We start from the raw sequence: 23,934 nt of genomic DNA, 5'->3' as shown, positions 1-23,934 counted from the left end.
ATTTTACAAATGGGTTATTGCACTAACAGGGCTTGGTGGCACCTGGAGAGAAGCTCTCCAACTACAAAGAGGGCTCATCTTCATGTCATCCTGTGAGAAAACACCTCTGGGCATATGTGAGGGTGTTTCCAGAAAGACTCCTTGAGGATGGCCGGGACTGACGAGTTTGAACCCCAGAATGCATCTTTCTACTTCCTGATGACAGACACACTGTAACCAGTGCTGCTTCATCTTCCTTGTCACCATGTTTGGAGAGGCTGTACCCCTTAAACTGTAAACCCAAAGAAATGCTTCCTTTACTTTTTTCCCAAAATATTTTACATGCATGGGTGTTTTGTCTACATGTAATGGATCACCTGAATATCTGATGCCTGTAAAAGCCAGAAGAAGGCATCTTTCTTCTGGAACTGAAATTACAGATGGCTGTAAGCTGCCATGTGGGTGCTAGGATTTGAACCCTGTTCTCTGGAAGAGCAGCCAGTGCTCTTAACTGCTGAACCATCTCTCCAGCTCCCAAATCTTCCATTCTTACGTTGCTTTTGTAAGGCATTTTGTCACAACAATGAGAAAAGTAACTAATATACAGAGTATCTCTTCTTATGCCTAATTTATAACCAAAACTCACTATATGTGTAAGGGAGAAACAGTATACAGAGTTCAGTATTACCTATGCTTTCAGCCATCCACTGGAGGTGGGGCAGTGCTGGAACTGAACCTCACAGATCAAGAGAGATGTTACAAATACTCACCAGGATATTGTTTTGCTGTAAGCTCTAATTTATGAGACAGCAGCATGGCTCCGGTAGTGTTATCTATCGTATAAACTTGCACAGAACCACTGTGAAAACAACACTTTTAGTGAAAAAAATGACAAATAAATAGAAAAGGCATAATCATGGGAGTCTACACTCCAGTGAAAGGCGTACAAAGCAGAAAACCATTCTGTAAGTAATTAGTAATCATCTCGTCAATCTCAACAGATGCACAGGCGACAGTCTAGCCATTCCCTTTCTAATACTCAAGAAATTCCTAACATCTTACAGGAAACACACACATTGTTTACTACACTACTGTATATAATTGAAAAACAACAGAAACAACCTTAACACATAGCAACATGAGGTTAGGAAAAATAAACTGGTATATTCATACAGTACCATATCTATAACATTGAAAGAATGAACTTTAACAATGTGCATTAACATGGACAGCAAGTACATATGTGTGTTCTACACAGATACCCTCCTCTTCAACTTGCTTTGAGACAAATGTAATTTTGCATGTCTATGAGGTTCAGATAAAGGAGAAACACAGGGAAAATGTACTCATAACCATACATTTTTAAATTGTAAATAGAATATGACCAAATCAAATCCATGAACATAAAAATTTTTCCTTCTTTTTAGCTTCCCCCAGCCTCCATTTTAAAGGAATTTACTAAGACTGGTCTGGACCTCACTATGTAACCCTAGCTATAATCAATATCCTCAAATTCCTGATGGTTTTGCCTCAGCCTCCTGAATGCTAGGATTATGAACATAAGTCAGAGTGTTCAGGTTTCAATTTTATTTTAAAACTTTCCATTACATGAATTGCAGCAAAAAATTGAATTTATATGTGAGCTTTAAGAATATTCACTAAATAAAATTACATACTCATTTAAAGACAATATTAACCCTGATTATCTTAAAGGATTAACAGTTAAGACTCTAGATTTTACATTATTTATTCTTTTTTATTTGTATCTCAGCTTTCTACAGTTTAAAACATCTCATCTCACTTTACAAATTAAAATGTTCAGGCTCTGAAATCTATTCTTTACCTTTGCTTCAAAATAATAAAACACCTTTCCTTATATTTTATATGAAAATGACTGATTATTGTGGCAGGCATAATCAAGTCCCTAAGTATGTTAAGATATTTTAAGTTTAACTCAGAGTCAAAGTCTGCATCTTACCTTGCACAACCAAATGCCATCAATCGGTACTTGTTATTTACTGCTACACATGTCCCATCAATAACATCTTGTGGCCAAACTCCATGAAGTTGCTATAACAAGAAAGAGTTAAAGTTTAAAAAGTGTTCCCCTAAACTTAGTGTAGTTCAAATAATTCTCATTCAATGAAAGATTCAGTTTAACAAGGTATCATTTGGTTTCACCTGCATGAGAAATCTCTTACAAAGACTATCATGTAAGTAAGTATTTTCTCCCAAGAGGCACAAAATAGTGAAGACAAAGAAAAAATGGAAGGCACTAACAAATTTTAGAAGTTCAGAAGCACACAAATGGTAAAGAATGCTTAGAAATAGCTCATTTCACACTACTGGGTACACAAAAGGGCTGGGAATTTGGGTGTCTCTAAAAGAATGGTAGAGTTGGTTCAAAGGCTAGTTAAGAAGAAGACTTGGATCCTCTCTGAGCACACTCCCGATGTGGACAGACAACAAAGACTCAACTTCTACTCCAATAGAAAGCTGAACATTTCTCCTTTGAGAGAAACAGAAAAAGAAAAGTCCAAGTTTCCACTTTGAACCTGCTAGTTTTTAAGTTCTTCCAGAACTCCAATATCAGAGTATTAGGAGGTGAGGTCTACAGGTCCTCTGAGAGACTTCAGAACTCTTTTATAAGGAACACTGGAGCTACAAAAGGGGGAGGGGAAAGGGAGCAGAAGAAAAGAATACCAAAACAGAAAAATTCAATTTTAGTCTGGGTCTTAAATGGCAGCAAAACCTACACATTTACTACCTAAAAGTCAAAAATCAATAGCTATTAAAGGATATATAATTAAAAGAAGAGATTCTTGAGATGATGATGATGAAGAAAAACCAGAAAATATATCTTCGTTAAAGCAAACTGTAAAGCAACCAGTCTGGAGTAGTCCAGAAAGCTCCAATGGAAGTTTCTTAAAGAAGACTAAACAAACACCTAGTGATTTAAAGAACGGAGAAGACACTAATGGTCTGACAATCAGTTTGGGGTTAAGTGGGAAGTATAATTTCTTTTCTTTTCTTTTTACATTTAAAAAAATCCTAAATTTTATTCTTTTTTAAATTATTTTTTATTTTATAATTTAATTTAATTTTACATAATGGCTGAGCAAAGTGTCCCAGCATAGGCTGCAGGCTCCAAACAGCCAGCTCATGCACTAAGGACAGGTCCAGGTCTCACTGCCTGGGTGCCTCCCAAACAGTTCAAGCTAATCAACTGTCTCACTTATCCAGAGGGCCTGATAAAGTTGGGGGACCCTCAGTTATTGGTTCATACATAGTTCATGCATTTCCACTAGTTTGGCTATTTGTCCCTGTGCTTTTCCAATCATGGTCTCAACAATTCTCGCTCAAACAATCCCTCCTCTTTCTCGCTGACTAGACTCCCGGAAATCCACCTGGGGCCTGGCCGGGATCTCTTTTAATGCTTCCATCAGTCATTGGTTCAGAGTTCTAGCACAACAGTTAGGGTGTTTGGCCATCCAATCACCAGAATAGGTCAGTTCGTGCTTTCTCTCAACCATTGCCAGTAGTCTTTGTGGATTTCTGGAGACCTTTCTAGCACTTTGCTTCTTCCTGTTCTCATGTGGTCTTCATTTATCATGGTCTGTTATTCCTTGTTCTCCCTTTCTGTTCTTGATCCAGCTGGGATCTCCTGCTCCCCTAAGCTCTCTTTCCCTCGACCCTTGCCCTTCATTACCCCCCCCCCTCACGTCCAGTTTGTTCATGTAGATCTCATCCATTTCTCTGTGTTGGGAGATCCCTGTGTCTTTCTTAGGGTCCTCTCTACTTGGAAGTATAATTTCTTAAAGAAGATTAAATAAACACCTAGTGATTTAAAGAACGGAGGAGACACTAACGCACCATGTTTGGGGTTAAGTGGGAAGTGTATAAAGAAGCTAATGGAGGGCAGGCCAAGTGACAACTCAGTGAAGCGCTGGCTGTGCAAGCATGAGGATCCGAGTTTGATCCCCCAAACCCATGTAAAAAGCCAGCTTTGGTTGTTATGTACTTGTAATGCCAGTGCCAAAGGTGAAGACTCATTGGCCAGCAGTTTAGTCTACTTGGTAAACTCTAGACCAGAGAGATTCTGGTTCAAAGAGCAAGATTGACAGTGACTGAGAATGTCAGCCTAGGTTGTCCTCTGGCTTCTACAAGCACACACACCCTGCACATATACAAACATGCATGTGTGCATAAGCAAAGGCACACACATACACACAGAATATGTGGAAATAAAAAATCAGCAGAAAAGGAAAACCTAATCATTAACATATTTTACAGCTTGGTATCAACATAATTTACATACTGACTATCATATAAACAATGGCTAGTAACCTTACTAAAACTAACTTTATTGGAAAGATGGGAAGATTTTGTGTTGGGGTTGGAGAAGATTGAAGCAAATAGTAATTTCCCACAGGATAAAGTTAATAACCCCCTAAAGTTGTCTTATAGTTTGAATAAAAATTAAGCAAACTAAGAGAACATAGGATTTGATAACAAAGCAAAATTAATATATGCAAAATAAAATAATTCAGAACACACAATCCATACCTCTGCAGTAAATCTACTGGATACTGGTGTAATAAATCCAACTTTACCATCATTAAACACCACAGCAAACCCATCAAGTGTGGCACAGTATTCCATATCTTTAATGTGCACATCTGCAAAGCCAAGGAATGAACCTACTAATGAAAAATACGGAAACAGAGTGGGTTATAATCAACTACTACTTCATATATTTGGGTTATAAACCAAATGACATATATTAAACAGGTTCCACCTCATATGGAAAGTATAAGTACCTCTAGATGACTGAAGGTCTACTGAAAATGGTACTGTGGAAAGGTTGATGGCTTTCCTTCCATTTGTCATCCCTTCCCAATGAATAAGATGAAGAAGTCCATCAGAAGTCGCCACAAGGAGATCTTCCAGCACAGACTGTAAACTGGGGGGAAGCAAGCAACTTACGTCAACTTAAGAAAGCATACTGGGAAAGCAATGAGTATAAATATAACTGCTTTCAAAAAATGCTTCTACAAGCCAGGTATGATGGCACACACCTTTATTTGTAGCACTCAGGAGGCAGAGGCAGGTAGATCTCTGTGGGTTCAAGGCGGAAGGAAGGAAGGGAGGGAGGGAGGGAAGGAGGAAGGAAGGAAGGAGAAGAGAGAGAGAGAGAGAGAGAGAGAAAGAGAGAAAAGAAGACATTAAAGGGGGTAGTGGGGAGGGAGGGCAGGCAGGCAGACAGTGAGTAAGCTTCTGCAAGCAAGCCCAAACATCTGGAAGGTAGGAAAACTTAAAACTCTAAGTTTGAAGCCAGCCTGGTATACACTGTGTAAGTTCCAGGATAGTCAGGAATTGCACCGTGAGACTGTCACCTAAAACAAAATAACAAAAACAAAACAAAAATGACAAAATTTTTAGCTTTAGCTAAATGCTTTAGCAAAGCAGATCATTAAATCCTTATAGACAGGTAGTGACCTGTCTATAAGTTTATAATTTTTAATCTATATTAAAAAATTGAAATAATGAGGCAACAAATTAAAGAAGAGTAAGGAGTCAGCATAATGTGATTGATGCCACTAAAGAGGAAAAACAGACGTAACTAACCAAAGGATGACAAACTGAACCATATAATGTACATAGAACAAACAATCCTCTAGCATTGTCTAATAAAGTTCTCAAAAATAGAAATTCTTTACCTATACAATCTGCTAACAGTAGCCACATGTAATGACAATATACTGAAAATTAATAGAGCTTATAATCGCTACATTACAATAAGCAACGCTGCAACAAAACTGACCAGATATAGAGTTAGGAAAATGTGAACCAGAGGAAAAAGGAAAGTTCATCAATATAAATAGACGGTTATATAATCCCAACGCTGGATTAGCAGATAATGTCGTAAAATAACTGTTATAAATGATGAAGACTATATGAGGGCTGAGAAGACAGCAGCCCAGTTAGTAATGCTTGCCTCCTTGTAGGTCTGGGAGAGCAGGAGAGCAGCCTGGATAAAGCCAGGGTCATGTGGCTGTTTGATTGTCTCTCACTCTCTGCAATGCTCTCTCCCTGGGAAGGCGAGATTCTGTTCTGTGACACAAGCATAAGGATCTGAGTTGAGATTCTTACTACCCACTTAAAATGTTCACGTGTGGCGGCATACATCTGTAAACCTAGTGCTGGATCTCTGAAGTCTGCTGACCAGCCAGTCTAGGCAAATGGTTGAGCTCTAGGCTCAGTGAGTGATCCCATCTCAAAATAATATGGAGAACAACTGGGAAACCACCAAATGTTAGTCAATCTATCTCTCTCTCTCTCTCTCTCTCTCTCTCTCACACACACACACACACACACACACACACACACACACACACCTACCTACATGAAAATGTAAGATATATCATTCATCTTTTTCAATTAAAAGTAAACAAACTTGTTAAACAATGGCTAATGTCAGTTGATAAAGTAATGAATATTTCTCCAAAAAGGTTAAAAATGGGCCTTGTCTTAAACCACCCAATTATCATTGAATTTTTAGAACAAATGTCAAGTCCAACAAATTAGGTCTTTTCATGATGTACTGGTTCTTAAAATATTCCGAATATCATCCTTAGTTGTAAGTACATATAAAAGACACACAAACACACTGCAGGTATGTTTTGAGTGAGACTATTGCACCATTGGCTCCACAGATTATTCATTATTTCAAGCATAGGTATTTTTCAACTTAGGATATCGAGTTCTAGATGATCAATAAGTTAGTAAGAAATATGATGCATGTAATCACATGCTGTCACATAACTTGAAGTAGAATAGTGTTTCTGATTAACCAATTATTAAAACTTATAATTATAATTTTTTTCTTTTTTTTTTTGGTTTTTCGATACAGGGTCTCTCTGTGTAGCTTTGTGCCTTTCCTGGAACTCACTTGGTAGCCCAGGTTGGCCTCGAACTCACAGAGATCTGCCTGGCTCTGCCTCCCAAGTGCTGGGATTAAAGGCGTGCGCCACCACTGCCCGGCTAATCTTTTAAACATTCTCTCTGTATTCAAGCAACAACAAAAGATGCATGTTTAGTATTAATCTTTACTTTTTTATTTAATCAAAAATAAAAGATAACAGTACTTTTGCTCCTGTAAGCAACATTATAACCAGTATTCCCAATTTTAATTATGTTGGTTGTAATAGTAGAAAATAGCTGATTATATAATCTTTCAGTGTCTTCTCTCTCATTTCACAATGTATAGGGAATTTCCAGGAAGTTTATATTAGACCAGGTAATAGTTTTGTTTTAATGTAATTTTTTGTTAGTTTGAGAGAAATCTGAGACTCCCAACTACCTAAAGTTTCAGAATCTACTCTTACAGAGGTGAAAGTCATTGTCTTGGTTAGGGTTTCTATTGCTGTGAAGAAACACCATGACCAAAAAGTTGGGGAGGAAAAAGTGTTTCTTTGGCTTATATTACTTATCACAGTCCATCATTGAAGGAAGTCAGAACAGGAACTCAAACAGGGCAGGAACTTGAAGGCAGGAGCTGGTGCAGAGGCCATGGAAGGGGTGCTGCTTACTGGCTTGGTCCCTATGGCTTGCTTAGCCTGCTTTCTTATAGAACCCAGGACCACCAGCAATGTGGTCCCATCCACAGTGAGCCTTCACCCATCAATCACTAATTAAGAAAATGCTCTACTGCCTGCAGCTCTATTTTACGGAGGCATTTTCTTAATTAAGGCCCCTCCTCTCAGATGACTTTAGTTTGTGTCAAGTTGACATGAAACTTGCCAGCACAGTCATACAGTTGGAAGCAATTCCTCCCTTCCCTTTGGTGGTGCTAGAACTTGACACTGGGATTTAAGCATGGTGAAAACAGGCCCTACTATTGAGCTACACTTACAGACCCAGAAATTCTTTTCACAAAAGTTTTCCTATTTCCATGGCTTTACCACCAGGTGGAGGCATAAAACCAAGTTGGACTGCTCTACCTAGTTTGGTACCCACATATATTTAAAATTCCTTCTGCATCAAGTAATAGTCTATAAAAATTTTACGTGTGTGTGTGTGTGTGTGTGTGTGTGTGTGTGTGTGTGTGAGAGAGAGAGAGAGAGAGAGAGAGAGAGAGAGAGAGAGAATGGATACACATATGGAGGCCTACGCCTTACTTCCTTGAGAAAGGGTCTTCAACTGAACTGTAGCTAGGCTAGCAGCTAGCAATCCCTAGCAATTCTCCTGTCTGCCCACCACAGCACTCGAGTACATGATGACACATGTTTTTATGTGGGTGCTGAGTATTTGAACTTAGGTCTCATATTTATGCAGCACGCGTTCTTACCCTCTGAGCCATCTCAAGTTATATTCTGGAAAAGGCTTCCATCCTGAGTAAAATCTAAGTGATTAACGATCTTTGATCAACACAGTGTATAAGCTAAACTAAATTGTTCCAGCTTAGTCACATTTAAGCAAATAACAAAGACATTCTTTTCCACGGGGGGGGGGGGGGGGGGGGATTAAAGAAGAAGACAGACTAAACAGGACAATGACAACAGCTCACCATTTGCATGCCAATCATGTACAGTTTGTTCCAGTGTTATTTTAACATCAACAACAACAAAAAAAACCAAAACCAAAACAAAACAAAACAAAAAAAAACAATGCAAGAAGCCCTTTGTCAGAACTATAAATCAGAAAGGTCTTTTAAAAAATAGGAATTACATCTTGGCAGCTGGTCTTGGTTGGGGGCTGTCCCACACCTAAGGCAGGAAGATGGTGGCCGCAAAGAAGACAAAAAAGTCTCTGGAGTCTATCAACTCTAGGCTCCAGCTTGTTATGAAAAGTGGAAAGTACGTGCTGGGGTACAAACAGACTCTGAAAAGGATCAGACAGGGCAAAGCAAAATTGGTTATCCTCGTCAAAAACTGCCCAGCTTTGAGGAAATCTGAAATAGAATACTATGCCATGTTGGCTAAAACTGGTGTTCATCACTACAGTGGCAATAACATTGAATTGGGCACAGCATGTGGAAAATACTACAGAGTATGCACACTGGTTATCATTGACCCAGGTGATTCTGATATTATTAGAAGCATGCCAGAACAGACTGGTGAAAAGTAAACCAGGAAAGTTTTTCTTTAATAAAACTTTACCAGAGCTCCTTTAAAAAAATAAATAAACAAATAAATAAACAAACAAACAAATAAATAAATAAATAAATGAGCCGGGCTGTGGTGGCGCATGCCTGTAATCCCAGCACTCAGGAGGCAGAGGTAGAGGATCTCTGTGAGTTCGAGGCCAACCTGGGTTACCAAGGAGTTCCAGGAAAGGCACAAAGCTGCACAGAGAAATCCTGTCTCAAAAAACAAAAAAAACAAAACAAAACAAAACAAAACAAAATTACATTTATATAGTCCAATAGATTCATTTTATAGTTATATGTTCAGTCTTTTTATTTTTTAAAATTGTTCCACATTTATTATTTATTTACCTAGTGGTTGGTGGGGAGATGCTTGGGCATGCCATGGTGCATGTTTGGAGGCCAGAGGACAACTTTGGGAATCAATTCTCTACTTCCCCATATGAGTACTTGGGAGGTAACTCAGGTCCATGGCTCAATATTTTTAAAAGATACCTAGTAAAAAAATCTCTTCCCCAAATCTGTCCATTAGTTTCTTGGTTGTGAGCCTATCCTTTAACGACTGAGCCATCTCTCCAGCCCTGTCCATTAGCTTTTTTATGTGTTCTCCTAGAACAACAAACTTGTAATACCCTTTAAGACCAGATATTCTTTTTTTTTTTTTTTCGGTCTTAAAGTGATAACTTTAATAAATATACATCCATATGATGATGTAGATACAAATCATGAACACTACTCCATTCCCATACACATAATTGCACATGAGTAGCTCAAGTTCATGGACATTAAAACATACACGGTATCTATTCAGACTTTTTACAGCAGAGGACAACGTGCTTATTTCAGTTAAATGGTTATTATTTGCTTCATAATTGTGGAAAATGAAAACTGAATCAAAGAATCAGAGTGGCCTGATTAAATCACACAACTGACTTGCTACAGCATTAATTCTCAAAAACTTAAATACATTGTATGTGAGAGCATAGATTTGTCTAGTGGAAGGAAAAGGGAGAAGAGCAAAGATTCAGATACACCTTAGAGTTTGAGCAAAGCCAATGACATTATAATAGACAGAACAAAAGAGCATCAAAATTTTTTATGCCCTAGATTGTTCCGAATTATTATTTTACTGTAACGGATCATAAAAGCTACTGCATATAGCTAAGGGACGGACAGAATCATTCTCAAGCCCCCTGAACTGTTCTTTCAAAGCGTTTTACAGTATAAAGAATTTCATTGTCTAAATCACTGTGGTCACTCTTACACTGGATGAAGCGCCGCCCTTAACCTCGTATTAAATGGATCCAGATTTTACCTCAAAGAAATCAGTATTCTTATTTCATGAAAATATGTATGTAAATTCACACAAGCAGCAGTTTGGAATCAATAAATACATGTTGACTGATGTTTCTTTTTAAAAAGTAAATTAAAAATACAAAGAACCATTAGTTTGATTTAAACACTGATTTTTTAAAAAGTTCCCAAATATTAATAATTAAACCAACTATTATTTAATTTTTCAATATATTGTGCCAATATTTTTTATATCCAGTGCAAAACTCCAAAGATAGTATCAAAATCACCCCTACTAAAGATTAGTTAAGCAAGGTGATACCTGTGGAAAATGAAAATTTCATCTGTATTAACCTCTTATTTGATATAACAATAAAAGGCATGTTATAATATCCTTTTCAGAAAAGAGTAAAACCAACTTACTGGAATAGTAGATCATTTTCTGACAAACAGTTTTAATATAGAATAGTGAAACCTATTTTATGAAGAATAGAATCACGCAGTATAAAATTAGCAATTTACCTTTCAAGAAACAATTATACAGTGTGGGGGGGCAGTTTTCCCCAACTGAATATACTGACATCTAGGCAACTGATTAACATGCTATTTCAGTGTCTGTCATGACAAAAGACCATGTTACAAAAGATGCAGAATGCAGTCTTTAGATCAGATAGAAATGAAAATAGTTTCTATGTGAAGACTTCATGTCATCACTTCTGTCTCTCCAGTGTGGCCTAGTGAACTGTCCACAGGAGAGAAGCAAGCAGACCCAGATGTTCACCAGAGCACACATTTACTGTTCCAGGTAACTGCTCACAGGAACAGTACATTCGGTTTCCTAAGTGACACCATTCACAAGTGTAGCCACTCATCCCCCTTTCCTGGGATAGACAGAGCTCCCGATAATAACACTGATATGAACATCTCTCCTTAAACTGATGCCCCATTTCAAGAACATGTATCTAAAACTCATTATACAATAATCCACCTACTGTCTTCTGAAACACAGCACAGCACCACTGAGTAGATGTGCTGGAGAGCTGGAGGAAGGAGGTGAGTGGAGGTGGGTGTGGGAAGGGCAAGGAAGAAACAGAAGGATACAAAACCATGAATGAAATCAAACAGGAAGGCTGTTAAGTGGACTTACTATGAAACACAACATGCACCCAAATCCTAGACAGTGGTGCACATTACTCTACAGTAGAATATTTCAACTGTCTTCAGGAACTAGCCGTGCAAGGATTTCTAAGCAGCCAACTGCTGAACATGTTCAGAAATAGCTAAGTGATGGATATTCAAGTGACTGATAAACACATGAATGAAGATGCAAGCATTTGTGTGTGTCAGAAGTTATACTGTTCTGAGTAAATTATTGAAAGTTTTATATTCTAAGCTTCTGCAAGAAGAAACTCTTGAAGTACTTTAGCTGCCTGAATGATACAGCCAGCTGTGTAATCACCCAGCACTGTCCGCTGTTCCATATGGTTTGTGCAAAGCTAGTACTGCTGAGGTCACTGTCCTCACATGCAATGCAACACCTCTTATTGTCGGAGCAGACACCCAGCTATTGTGTCAGCTGTCCCGGGGCACCTGAGGTTTGCTGCTTGTCTCCTGATAAAGGTCTAAAACATGGCATTTTCGTGCAGTCAATTTGCATGGACTGAGAGCAAGCCTAACCAACAAGTACATGTTCTTTTAAATTTCTGATTATTTTTGAAGTTTTTTGAGTCCTGTAAATCTATATTTTAATATCAAAGGCATTTTAAAATGCAAGTAAAAAACAATTTTTGAAAGCTTTTCTTTCTCTTTTGTTCTGTTTTATGAAGAGAGGGTTTCTATTTAGCACTGGCTGTCTTGGAAATCACTATGTACACCTCTCAAACTCAGAGATCCACCTGCCTCTGCCTCCTGAGTACTGGGATTAAAGGTGTGCACCACCATTGCCCAGTGAAGCTTTTCAATTCTAAAGTTCATAAAATTTTATTTAGAATAAACTCAGAATAAGTAAAATGTGTATCAACTAAAAATATTTCAGAAATGAAGATTTCCCTCTGTAACTACACCTATGAGCCCAATACTTTTCTCTTTTCTATCTTGCAAGCTTCACTAGAAAGAACAGATTTCTTTTAGAAAAGCAGTCTTCCTAGAGCCACAATGCCATTATAAACTAACCAGCACTCCTTTTACAGGGTTCACACACACTGAGTTCTTACATTTCTTGGCATTTGGGTCTTGACAGCCAGGAAACTCCTTTCTTAGACCAGTTTTGCAGTCTACCACTTAATTTGTGTCCTTTGGTAGATATAAACCTGAAAATGCAGTTAAGTACTAATGCAATATAATAACAATTACTCAGAAAAACTAAAAAGCCATTCTAAATAAGTAATAGAAATGAATGTTTTAAATATAATACTTTGAAATTCACTAAATATATGAAAGACAAAATAGGATGACTATAGTTACATGCAGACCTTAAGGTTTCTTTTTCTTGAATATTACTTATGCAACTGAAAAACATATAACCTGTAACTATAATCTCTGCAAAGCAAGTATTAAACAACACATTAGGAGTAATGGTCAACTAATGTCATGTGAATCAAGAAACTGTTTTAAATTCCAACGTATCCAAACAGCTGTCTTGTTTCATGGAGTTCTAACTCACACGGCCACGCCCTTTGGTCTGTTGACTAGCTGCTGTTCTGCCCCATCAGAATGCCCCAGGTAAACTTACACACTGGTTTGCTCACAACTGAAAGTCAACTGAGGCAGCTGGTTAGCCTGTGAAGTGTCCACTAAGAATGGCCCAAAGAGAAAGCAAAAATGACTTAGCTGAGTGTTGTCTGAGCCTTGTACAATATAGAAACCATGCACTACTCCTGCTCAAAGTGCATCTGTCAACATGTGGTGACTTCTGAGCAAAGAAGAAAGAAAAAGAAGTGGGAGGTCAAATAGAAGAACAAAACTGGGAAGTCCGGGTAGTAAGTCAAACTAAACCAAGCAGCTTTGTTTGGAATGCCTCAGTCTGCTCCTAACAGGTGCTGTCCTGCCTGGCTCATTCACTGGGTGGCTTGACTTCGCCTCCGGGTTCCTGAACCCCGTGAACCGCCCTGCTGTGCATCATAGGGTAAGGAAAGGCAGCAGTACCACAGCCACAGCCAAGGTCTGCAAGCCGGGACAGAGCTTTAATGCTACCTGGAGGTCTCCCTGGGCTGACCTTGTACCCTGCAGCTTTGGTAGTTCCCAGGGGTCTGCCTGTGCTGGTCCGGTATCCTGCTGACTTGGTGGTTCCCGAAGGCTGGCCACGCTTACCAGATCGATTGAGGTTTTTCTTTTTCTTTAGTTCATATTTTATGTCTATGTTTCTGCCACTGGTAGGCTGCAAGTGTGTTTCGTTTAATGGGTCTTGCCTTTGACAAACCAATGGTTTGTGGCCGACTGTGTGACCGTATTTGCTTTGTTGGGAGGAATATATATCAAACTGACCAGCAGCTCTCACGGCATCTTCACTGAGGCAGGAAGGCTTGCCAGGCCCACAGAACGCTGGAATACTGCCGGCAACAGGATGCATCATTTTCTCGGCCGCTTGAAGCCCGGCCCTCAGCGTGCCCAGGGGCCGACCATAGGCAGGAAAGCTCCCACCTGTTGGCTCACTCCTGTCGGCCCAGTCCAGTCCCCCGCAGGAGCCCTCACCGCGGGCCCAGGACACTGGAGGAAGAGGCCGCCACAGCCCAGGAACGTGAGCGCCTCGCAAGCGCGCGCGCACGCACGCTTCAGATATTCTTATTACTATACATATCTTGCTTTTCACTCAACAGTTTATCTGGGGGAATGAGCCTCACTGTTTTCACAGCTGTATACTATTTATATTAATCACAATTCAGAGGGCACAATATGCAATTATCTTAAGTAACAACTAAAAGGTCAATCATGAACAACTAAGAAAATAGAAATAAATTGTAAAAATCACTTGAAAAAACCATTGGGTACTAATAGATTTTCGGTATTTTAGTATTTTTCACTGGTTGTCATACAGCCTTTATTCACACTGGAATCCAAAAGCTTAATGTTCTTTCAAGTGTACATGCACTTCCAAGAAATGTATGGAGGCTGTAGAAAGGGACAGCTCCTCTTTTCCTCAACATGTATGATTCTACCAGAATCTTTTTTAGTATGTTATATCATACAACAAACACTTAATATGTAAATTTCAACACAAAAACAAATTTTTGTTGGTCATGTGATTAACCAACATAGACTCTTGTGGTCAAAAAGTTCCAATCTTAACCAGCATACTGTACCTCATGATGGGTGCTTGCAAATCCAGTATTTTCTTCATTTCTAAATTTAGAGCTGGGGCACAATGTTCTTCCTTAAAATGAGGTATCCCCTTCATTTGCGGACTTCCTCTAAGAGAAAAAGCATAAGGTATACTTGGCTAATGTGGCAGTCTCTAAAAAGAAAATTAGTAACTTACCAGAGTCACATTTAACATGGTAATCATTCATTTTTTCAAAAGTAATGCTTAAAATTCAATAGTGTTAGAAGACTTATGAAAAAGGAAAAACCAAAGTAGTCTCTGAAGGCTCTGCTAAGAATAAGTCAACCTTGAAAAAGCGCCGAGTTAAAATGGAGACATCTGAAAGAATGGTCAATATTTGGAACTGTGAAAAGGACAATGGTGATAACCTGAGTGCAAGGGATAAGTGTACAAGTTTTCAGCATATTTTTCTCTTGTATGCAAGAAAAATTCTCTTACACATGTTCAACGCAATATATTTCCCTCTGTATCTTAAAGGCTTTGGGTCTCCACCCACAGTGTGTGTTGTTAGGATGTCTCACCAAGTAACCCAGGCCAAATCTTATTCTCTTGCCACCACCTCTCAAAATGGTATTACAATCGTATGCTACTGAGTCTGGGTATATTTTTTGTCTTTGACAATGTCATGTGTGTATATACTAAAATCTGATCATTTTAACCCATTACCCTTTTTTATGCCCCTTCTTATGGTGATACAATATTCTAAAAGTGTCTCTTACATTCTAAGAGACTGGAATTTTTGCTGGACCTCACAGCCAAAGTTAATAACATATCTTGAAATCATGTAAGACTTAAGACTTCTAGCCTAGTGTGTATTCGGCTGTTTGTTTAATTTGCCTTTAAGAGAACAACTGAACAATCAACCTTACTTGTCTTGGATTTCCCATGCAGTCAACTTTTATAACCTAAGCTATTGCATAGCTACAATCTTATGTACTGCCCCATGCCCTTGACCCAGATAATGCAGGTATGTCTTTGCTGAAAGCCGCAGATACAGAAGTTCAAAGCAACTTCCTAAAACTTACCATAAAGGTTGAAAACAACCATTTATGGTTACTGATTGATAAACAATGATGTGTTAACTGGTTTGTAGGGACCAGATGGAGCCAGCAACTTAATGCTTTGTAAAACTCTGTTAAAGATTTCTGTAAAGTATCCTATTCCTTCTTCATGTGATGTTTTCTATGCTGTTCAATAAATACAGAGCAAAGTCCCTTATTAGGGACAGTCACACCACTCACAGACAGATACCACATTCACACACACAGCTCATACAACAGTCACACACTGCGACAGATACACACAGACATAGGGACAAAGAGATTGAAAACAGTCACAAGACAGCCCTCAGGCAGGCACAGATTCTAACAGAGGGAACATGAAGTAGAGGCTTCAAGTCTGGACTTGCTCTTAGTTAAATGACTCCAAGGGGAAGTGCTTCTTATTTCTTTCTTTCCTTAATGAAACACTGATGCATTATTGGTAACTCAGATTTAATCACCAGTGTATTTTAGTTTTGCACACCTTCCCAGCCACTGGAAACCTTCATCCTCCTAATAAGTCCCTTTCTGCTCTGATCCATACCTAACCCGAAGTTTAGTTATGGTTGCTTGAATGAGCATTAGTTGGAGGTTATTTACTGGAACACATAGATTTATCAATGGCTACACCATTGAAAAAAAATAACTTCCCTCCTCAGGATGCAATGTTTTTTAAGCATGCATACTTGCTTGCGTGTGTGTGTGTCTGTATAAATGTGTGTTTGGAATAGAGTGTGGGCCCTTGTGCATGCTGGGTAAGTGTTCTAACACTGAGCAAATACCTCTCACTCTCAGTGGCATTTTTATTTGTAGATTTTTATCTGTCCCTTTCCCCATCAATATCAAAGTCCTTACTTTTTTCTTCTTTTTAAGTAGGTTCTAAACTTTCAAAATAATAGTCTTTCCATAAGCATGTGAACCTACATCACTGTACTGAGCACTTGACCTGTTCAATCTTTATGTAGGTCTGTGATGGTCACACTTAGTTTCCTTAATATGTTAATGGGGTTTATGCTGATATCCTGTATGCTTTTTCTTGAACTCATGTTAGATAATGAATCTCATACTAATCTAGTTTCTGTTTTTCTCTCTTGTGTCTTTTGTTCTATAACCATACACATGGTTCCTCAACTGTTTCAATTTCAAAGCTTTTGTGGAATTTCTTTCTTTTTCTTCTTCTTTTGAGACTGAGTTTCTTTTAGTAGCCCTGACTGTCCTGAAACTCACTCTGTAGACCAGGCTGACCTCAAACTCAGAGATCCGTCTGCTTCTGCCCCCCGAGTGCTGGGATTAAAGGGCCACCACTGCCTGGCTGGAATGTATTTTTTCTGAACCTCTCTCCCACACTTTCGCTAGGCAATTATCTATTTGAAAGTAACCAACTATCATTTCTTTGAAATGTTTTTGTTTCCTGCATGTCTTCTAAGTCACCCCCACACACCCTTTCCTATTGTCCAGTCTCCTACACTGGAAACTTTCCCAAAACAGCTAGTAATCTCTGCTTCTTTATATTTAACAGTTAGCACTAAAAAGTCAACAAGAAGCCCCTGTGTGTAGTTGGGCTTGCCAACTGGCACTTCAGCATCAGGGCAGATGCCTCCCTACCTCCATTGTTCCCACACACAACTATCTCTTAACTTTTCTGGCATGGTCAAGTCACAGAGTGGAGTGGGCCTTGCTGAACTATCAACGTCTCTGCTCTAGCACAAACTGGCTGAAGGTCAAAGGATGAAAAATGATACTCAGTGCGAGCAGTAATCAAGGCTGGATATGTATAACACAACAAAAAAGAGACTTTAAGTCAAAAACTGTCACAGAAACAAAGACATTTTCATCATAATTAAAGGCATGCATGACCACTCCCAGTCTTTTTCTTTGAAAACATTTGATTGTTACTTATGTGTGTATGCGTGTCCATGCAAGAATGTACATGTGTGTTTGTACCCATGAAGGCCAGAGGAAGGAGTCAGATCTCCTGGAGGTGGAATTACAGACAGTTTTGAACTGTCGGTAGATGCTGGGAATCAAACTCCAGTCCTCTGGAAGAGCAGCAAGTACTCTTAACTTCTGAGGTATTTCTTCAGCCCCCAACATTAACATTTTTCAACAGTATATAGACAGAAAAATCAAAAAGAAAGATAATTTGAACATTAACTATAATCCCTTTATGGACCAAATACTTAACAGTGAAATATATTCTTCTTAAATGTACTTTGAACATTCTCTAGGATAAAAGGTTAGGCCACAAAATGCATAAATAAAACTTAAAGGATTGAGAACTAGGTGGCTCACACCTTTAACCTCAGGCATTTGGCAGGCTAAGGCAGGAAGACTGCTTAAAGTTCCAAGCAAACTAACTGCAGGGAGTTCTAGGCCTGTGTGGGCTATGGAGAACCTTCTCTAAATTTAAGGAACTAAAACTAGAAGTGAGACAAAAAAGTGGGATATTTACAAATATGTAAAATTAAACAATATAACCAACCAACAGGTTAAGGGAGAAATTGAAAGAAAAATTAGAAAATATCCTGAAACTACTGAAAATAAAAACAAAGGGATACTTGAGTGAAATGATTGATTTTTGTTGTCTCTGCTGTTTGATCTGTTGTTTGCTTTTATTTAATCTGAATGTTCAAGAAGCTGAGAGAGGAAGACTTGCCATGAATTCAAGATGAGCCTGGGGTACACAGTGAGTTCCAGATCAGTCTGGGTTAGAGTAAAGCCCTGTCTCCAAAGTAATAAACAAAAACATGCATACGATAACAACAAAGACAACTAGAAAAAGATCAAATTAAGCTCAAAGCAGAATATAATATACATTATTTGAGGTGCTATGGAGAAGCCTCAGAGCATAAACTGCCTGCTGAGCTTAGAACCTGTGTTCCATACCCCAGCAGCCATGTAAGAGAAGAAGCTAGGCACGGCATGTGCCTGGAACTCTAGCATTGGCCCAGCCTGCCCAGCCCAACCAATTAACTCTGGGTTTAGTGAGAAAACCTATCTCAAACCCCTCACACTTCAGGGACCATAGAAGAGATTGTAAGAACCAGAAGGGATAAATGACCAAGAAACAGTGTTTTCCAAACACAATAGGACTGATGCACATAGGAACTCAGAGACCGTGGAAGTGTGCACAGGTTCAAGCTAGACAGGGTACTAACATTGAGAGAATGAAATGGTCACAAGGCTCCCATCCCTAGTCAAGAAGCCGAATGGCATCCAATAGCAAATAAAAAATTAGTTATCTCCAATACAGTCTCACTGGGTATATTAATGACACTTAAGGGCAGGTCCCTTGCCCAGCAGTAGATGGCCAACATAAAATGAACTCAAGGGTATTTTTGTAGACTTTTTGTCTCATATTGGTTTGTTTGAGCATTTCTTGTCTTACTGCCCCTTTGCCTGTATAACATGCCTTCAATTTTGTGTTTTTATGGGTTTTGGCTTTTTGTTTTTGTTTATTTTGGTTATGTGTGTTTTTTGTATTTTTTTTTATTTTAATTTTATTATGGTTGGCTTGTTTTTATTTGTTTATTGTTTTCTAAAGAGAGAGAAAGGATGTGGAATTGGGTAGGTGGGGACCTAGATCAGATCTGGGAAAAGTTGGGGGAGGAGAAACTGTGATCAGAATATATTGTATGGAAAAATTTTTTCAATTAAAAAAAAGGTAGAGAGTGATGGTTGAAAGACATCTGGCCTCCAAATTCACCCTCACACACAACCACACTAACAAGTACATACAATGTGTTATACACATCACATATTCTCTGTCTCTGTCTGTCTGTCTCTCTTTCACACACTTACACACACACGCACACGCACATACCAAAACACACGCACACCAAAACACATAAAAAACAAAACAAAAAAACTAGGAGACTAGAGATATTAAAGAGTACTGGTTACTCTTTCAGTAGACCTGGGTTTGATTCCCACCTGGTGACTCAAAACTATAACTCCAGTCCCAAGAGATCTGATTCTGGGCTCTGTAGGCATTGCATGTAGGCATACACATGGTACACATAAATACATACAGGTAAAACACCCATACACATAAAAAAAATAATTAAAAAATTTTTTTTTCATTTTTCAAGACAGAGTTTCTCTGTGTAGCATTGGTTGTACCAGGCTGGCCTCGAACTCAGAGATCCACCTGCCTCTGCCTCCTGAGTGGTGGCATTAAAGGCATGCACCACTACTTGACCAGCTTTTGAAACTATTATTAATAAAACAAAACAAAAGACTATCTGAGAAGATATAAATAGAACATAATTATAGTGAAAAACCAACTAAAATCACCAGATGGTTTTTTTTTTTTTTTGAAACTCAAAATTGAAAAACATAGGGGGAAAAGATTCTAATTTCCTTGAAAAATAATTTAGGCCTTTTTGTCTGTGTATGTCAGTGCACATACCACTGCACACGTGTAGAAATCAGATGACACCATGCGGGTCAATTCTCTCCTATCATGGGGATACCAGCAACTGAACTCGCATTGGCAGGAAGTGCCTTTATTTGAGGAACCACTGACAGCCCAGGAGTCTGATTTCCCGACTTAGAAATGAGAGTGGTGGCATTACTATTCATTCTATCAAAATAAAATTAATTAGTAGAGAATACTATGAGAAACCGTGCACCAACAAGTTAAACAGGTAATCTTTACGAAATAGACAAATTTCTAGAAACATACAAATTTTCAAATTGACTCAAGGGAAAAGAAAACCTACATCAAGTGATGAAACTGAATCTGTGATCAAGGACAACTCCAGAGCAGGCTGTGGGGGTATACACCTGTAATCCCAGCAACTGGAAGTGGAGCCAGAAAGACTCATACAACCCAGAAAAAAATAAAAAAATATTTCAATTAAAGTTAAGGAGAAAACTTGGGTAGAAATTTATCTAGAGAAGACATATCAATGCCCAGTTAAATGAAATGTGATCAGTAAAGTCATTAATCATTAGGAAAATGTAAATCAAAGTCATATGATTTTACTGGAATGGCCATAATAAACACACACACACACACACACACACACACACACACACAGCTAGCTTTCTAAGATCTATCTGTTAAAATCTGTCTTGAAAGCTTCCCTCCATACAGTCTTGCTTCTCTCCTGGCACTCATTTCAGATGCTGCATTTTACACGTGATTTCCTCAGTAACACTCCAAAATACATTCCTTTCCTAGACCCCCACCTAAAGCTCTTTTATCAGTTGCTCATTTGTAGTACTCACCTGGGTAACAGTGCACTGGGCATTATTTGAATTAAGTTTCTCCCCCTTAACCTGTGAGCTTCATACTGGTAAAATTTAAATTGAGTTCTTACTACTTATCTTACACATACTTAACACTCACTAAATGTCTTAATTGAGCACAGGATAGAAAGCACCCAGGCAACAGAACTGTACAACTCCTTTAGCTGCTCAGCATCCCCTCTGCAGTCCCATTTCTCAGATCTTGCCTATTCCTGGTGACTAAGACACGACACTGGACAGACATGTGATCTTTGCACACGTAAGATAGATATGTATATGTATTTTGACAGCTTTAGTTTATTAATGTTAGCATGAGTTTTGTATTTTATTAGTCATATACTTCAGAAATGAAACACCTTTAGTTAGTTAAGGAACCTTGGCTTTGCCACTAAAAAAAGTACATGTGATAGCTACCACATCCATAAACAACAACAGTGTAAATTCTGCAGACAGAGCTAAGGTTTAGTGAAACTCTAGAAGAAAATGACTAGGAAAACACTAACCTTTCAAATGAAAATCTATTGTTAAGCTACACTTTGCATTTAAAGTAACTAATGCAAAAGGACTAAATGTAGATACGCATGCAAAAGACAAATCTCTCTGCCAGGAGTGCTGAGTACAAATCTGAAAACAGAAGAAGTTTATAACAAAAGTCTCACAAACTTAGTGGGCATGTGAAAAATAGTTATGGTAATGAGCATGAATTCTCAAATATAAGATGGGCTTGAACTGTGCTAGTCTTGATCTAAGGAGTTCTGACTATCCTAGCCAAACTTAAGGCTTTGGTTCTCCTTTCCCAGTTCTGGAGTTCAGAACCGTTTCTTTCTCTACATCACACATTTCATCAGTCATAGATAATCTGATTTGGTTTCCTTTCTATGGGGAAAGACCTGCTGGGAGTTGAATGCAGGGCCTCACACATGCTAAGTCATACTTCACTGAGCTATACTAATGTAATTATTTACCAGTATGCCCATAATTAATGAATGTATTTCTGAATGAAATAGAATAATCTTAAATGTGCCTACATATTCTCCAGTAGAAAATAACTGAAAATGTTCAAACTGATGATCTTATAGGTAGTCATGTTTATTATTATAATGGTCCCAAATTATCCAGCCAAAAAACAATTAAAAAAAAAAAAACTTGACAAATTACACACACACACACACACACACACACACACACACACACACACACACACACACAAAGGTCATCCAACAGCAAGCAGAAAAACGATTTCAAGGCCACCTTGGGCTACAAAGTGAGAACTTGTCACAAGCAGAAAACTAAAGAGTATTCTAGCCAAAGTCACCTTCCAGACTACTATATACAGTGGGAGAACCCAAGCAGAACACAGAAGTCTCACTAAGTTAAAGAAAGAAAAAAGATTAACATTCATGGAAACAAATGTGTGGAGCAGAGCTATAGAAAGAAGGCTGGAGTCACACTGAAGAAGCGCTCTAGAATCTCCACCCTCTTACAACACTGGGTATGAAGCCATTTGTACAAAATACCACACAGAGTAAGACAAAGGATAAACCGGTAACGTTTGGGATTCCCTGGAGGAGGGCTCTAGTTCTGACAAGCTAGAGGGGAGACTGTGGAAGACTGTCAGTCTAAAGTAAAGGTTCACTCCATCCTCATAAAGCACACAAACAAGCCTCAAACTGTTCAGAAGTTTTCCAAGTAACATGTCACCCACAACAAACTTCATCATTCTTTAAAGGAAAACCACAAAACTCTTCCAAAGGAAAACACAAAGATCAGATACTCAACTCTGTAGGATGATGCCAGTATCCAAACTAAAATAACTAGGCATGTGATACGACCCAGTAATTCTATACATGGATATTTATTTACTTAAGAAATATAGGACAAGGCGGGCAGTGGTGGTGCATGCCTTTAATTCCAGCACTTGGGAGGCAGAGGCAGGTGGATCTCTGTGAGTTCGGAGACCAGCCTGGTCTCCAAGGCGAGTTCCAGGAAAGGTGCAAAGCTACACAGAGAAACCCTGTCTCGGGGGGCAAAAAAAGAAAGAAATATAGGGCAAATGGAGAGTGGGATGAGATTATAATTTAAAAAAGCAAAATTCACATTTTTAAATCTTTATACACTTCTCAGTTTTTTGAAATAAAACATTGATTTCTACTATAAAATTTTATAGAGTGCTATGGAATGTATCTGGAGGACTAGTGACTCCCTGAATATAAAGGAGGACAAGAGAGTTGGGAAGAAACTTTATAGGACACAGCAGATGGCTGCTCAGAGTTCAAAAGCTGGGCCAGATGGCTCGCTTACATAAAATGATGGTGGGGAAGCATACCACCCAGGGCAAAGAACAGAGAAACACAGAAACTGTGACTTCCACCATAGTCTACATATGAGAAATGTAGGTTCCAAATTCCATGCCAGAGACTTTGGACTTTATTTTGTGGCAACAAGAGGGCAATAAAAGTTTTTAAGAATCACATCTTTAGGTCTTCACTTTGGAAAAAATTAACGTAAAGGGTAGATTTCACTATGCAGGAGAGACTAGAAGAAAAACTAGTGATCAGATGATTCTAGAAGCACTGGAGAAGTGTAGTTAGTCAATGCAACTTGATTACTGAACAAATACAGGAAGTGAAAAGAAATAAAGAATCCGAGGTTTTCCACTTCAAATGACTACATAAAGGATTACTTGCAGTCAAGTTTGGTAAACCAATTTCAGATTTGGTTTTGCAGGAGGCAATAAGTATAGTATAAACAACATGAATTTAAGGCTGCTACTGAACCACTTAAATTGATTTAATCGTAGAAAGGTAAACTCAGCACTCAAGAAATACTCAGATATAGACCTCATCTACTTACATACAGCACAGTTAAAGGCAAAGAAAACACACACACACATGCCACCT

General features: G+C 38.5%; 3 protein-coding genes across 5 annotated transcripts in view; 1 reads left to right on the top strand and 2 right to left on the bottom strand.

Moving 5' to 3' along the window:
- Ric1 (RIC1 homolog, RAB6A GEF complex partner 1) overlaps positions 1-23,934 on the bottom strand; it is an 89,143-nt gene that overhangs the window by 33,967 nt on the left and 31,242 nt on the right. For 2 of the 3 annotated variants that reach the window (XM_036209094.1, XM_036209110.1), the window contains exons 4-8: positions 14,719-14,826; positions 4,800-4,942; positions 4,546-4,682; positions 1,958-2,049; positions 750-838 (exon numbers count right to left, since the gene is read on the bottom strand). In XM_036209094.1, the coding sequence (XP_036064987.1) occupies positions 750-838; positions 1,958-2,049; positions 4,546-4,682; positions 4,800-4,942; positions 14,719-14,826 (569 nt within the window). The remainder of the gene's footprint in view (positions 1-749; positions 839-1,957; positions 2,050-4,545; positions 4,683-4,799; positions 4,943-14,718; positions 14,827-23,934) is intronic. The other variant, XM_036209103.1, reaches the window with a different exon arrangement.
- Positions 8,716-9,153, top strand: LOC118597510 (60S ribosomal protein L30-like). The gene has a single exon (XM_036209134.1). It carries the CDS (start codon positions 8,761-8,763, stop codon positions 9,106-9,108), a length of 348 nt encoding a protein of 115 aa, XP_036065027.1. The 5' UTR covers positions 8,716-8,760; the 3' UTR covers positions 9,109-9,153.
- LOC118597503 (UPF0461 protein C5orf24 homolog) lies at positions 12,952-14,091 on the bottom strand. Its single transcript, XM_036209120.1, has one exon. It carries the CDS (start codon positions 13,989-13,991, stop codon positions 13,473-13,475), a length of 519 nt encoding a protein of 172 aa, XP_036065013.1. The 5' UTR covers positions 13,992-14,091; the 3' UTR covers positions 12,952-13,472.

Source organism: Onychomys torridus, chromosome 1 (assembly GCF_903995425.1).
Source record: "Onychomys torridus chromosome 1, mOncTor1.1, whole genome shotgun sequence".
In the NCBI taxonomy this organism is placed as follows: domain Eukaryota; kingdom Metazoa; phylum Chordata; class Mammalia; order Rodentia; family Cricetidae; genus Onychomys; species Onychomys torridus.
Note: the sequence above shows the minus strand (reverse complement) of the source record. Positions and strands in the feature narration are given on the sequence as shown.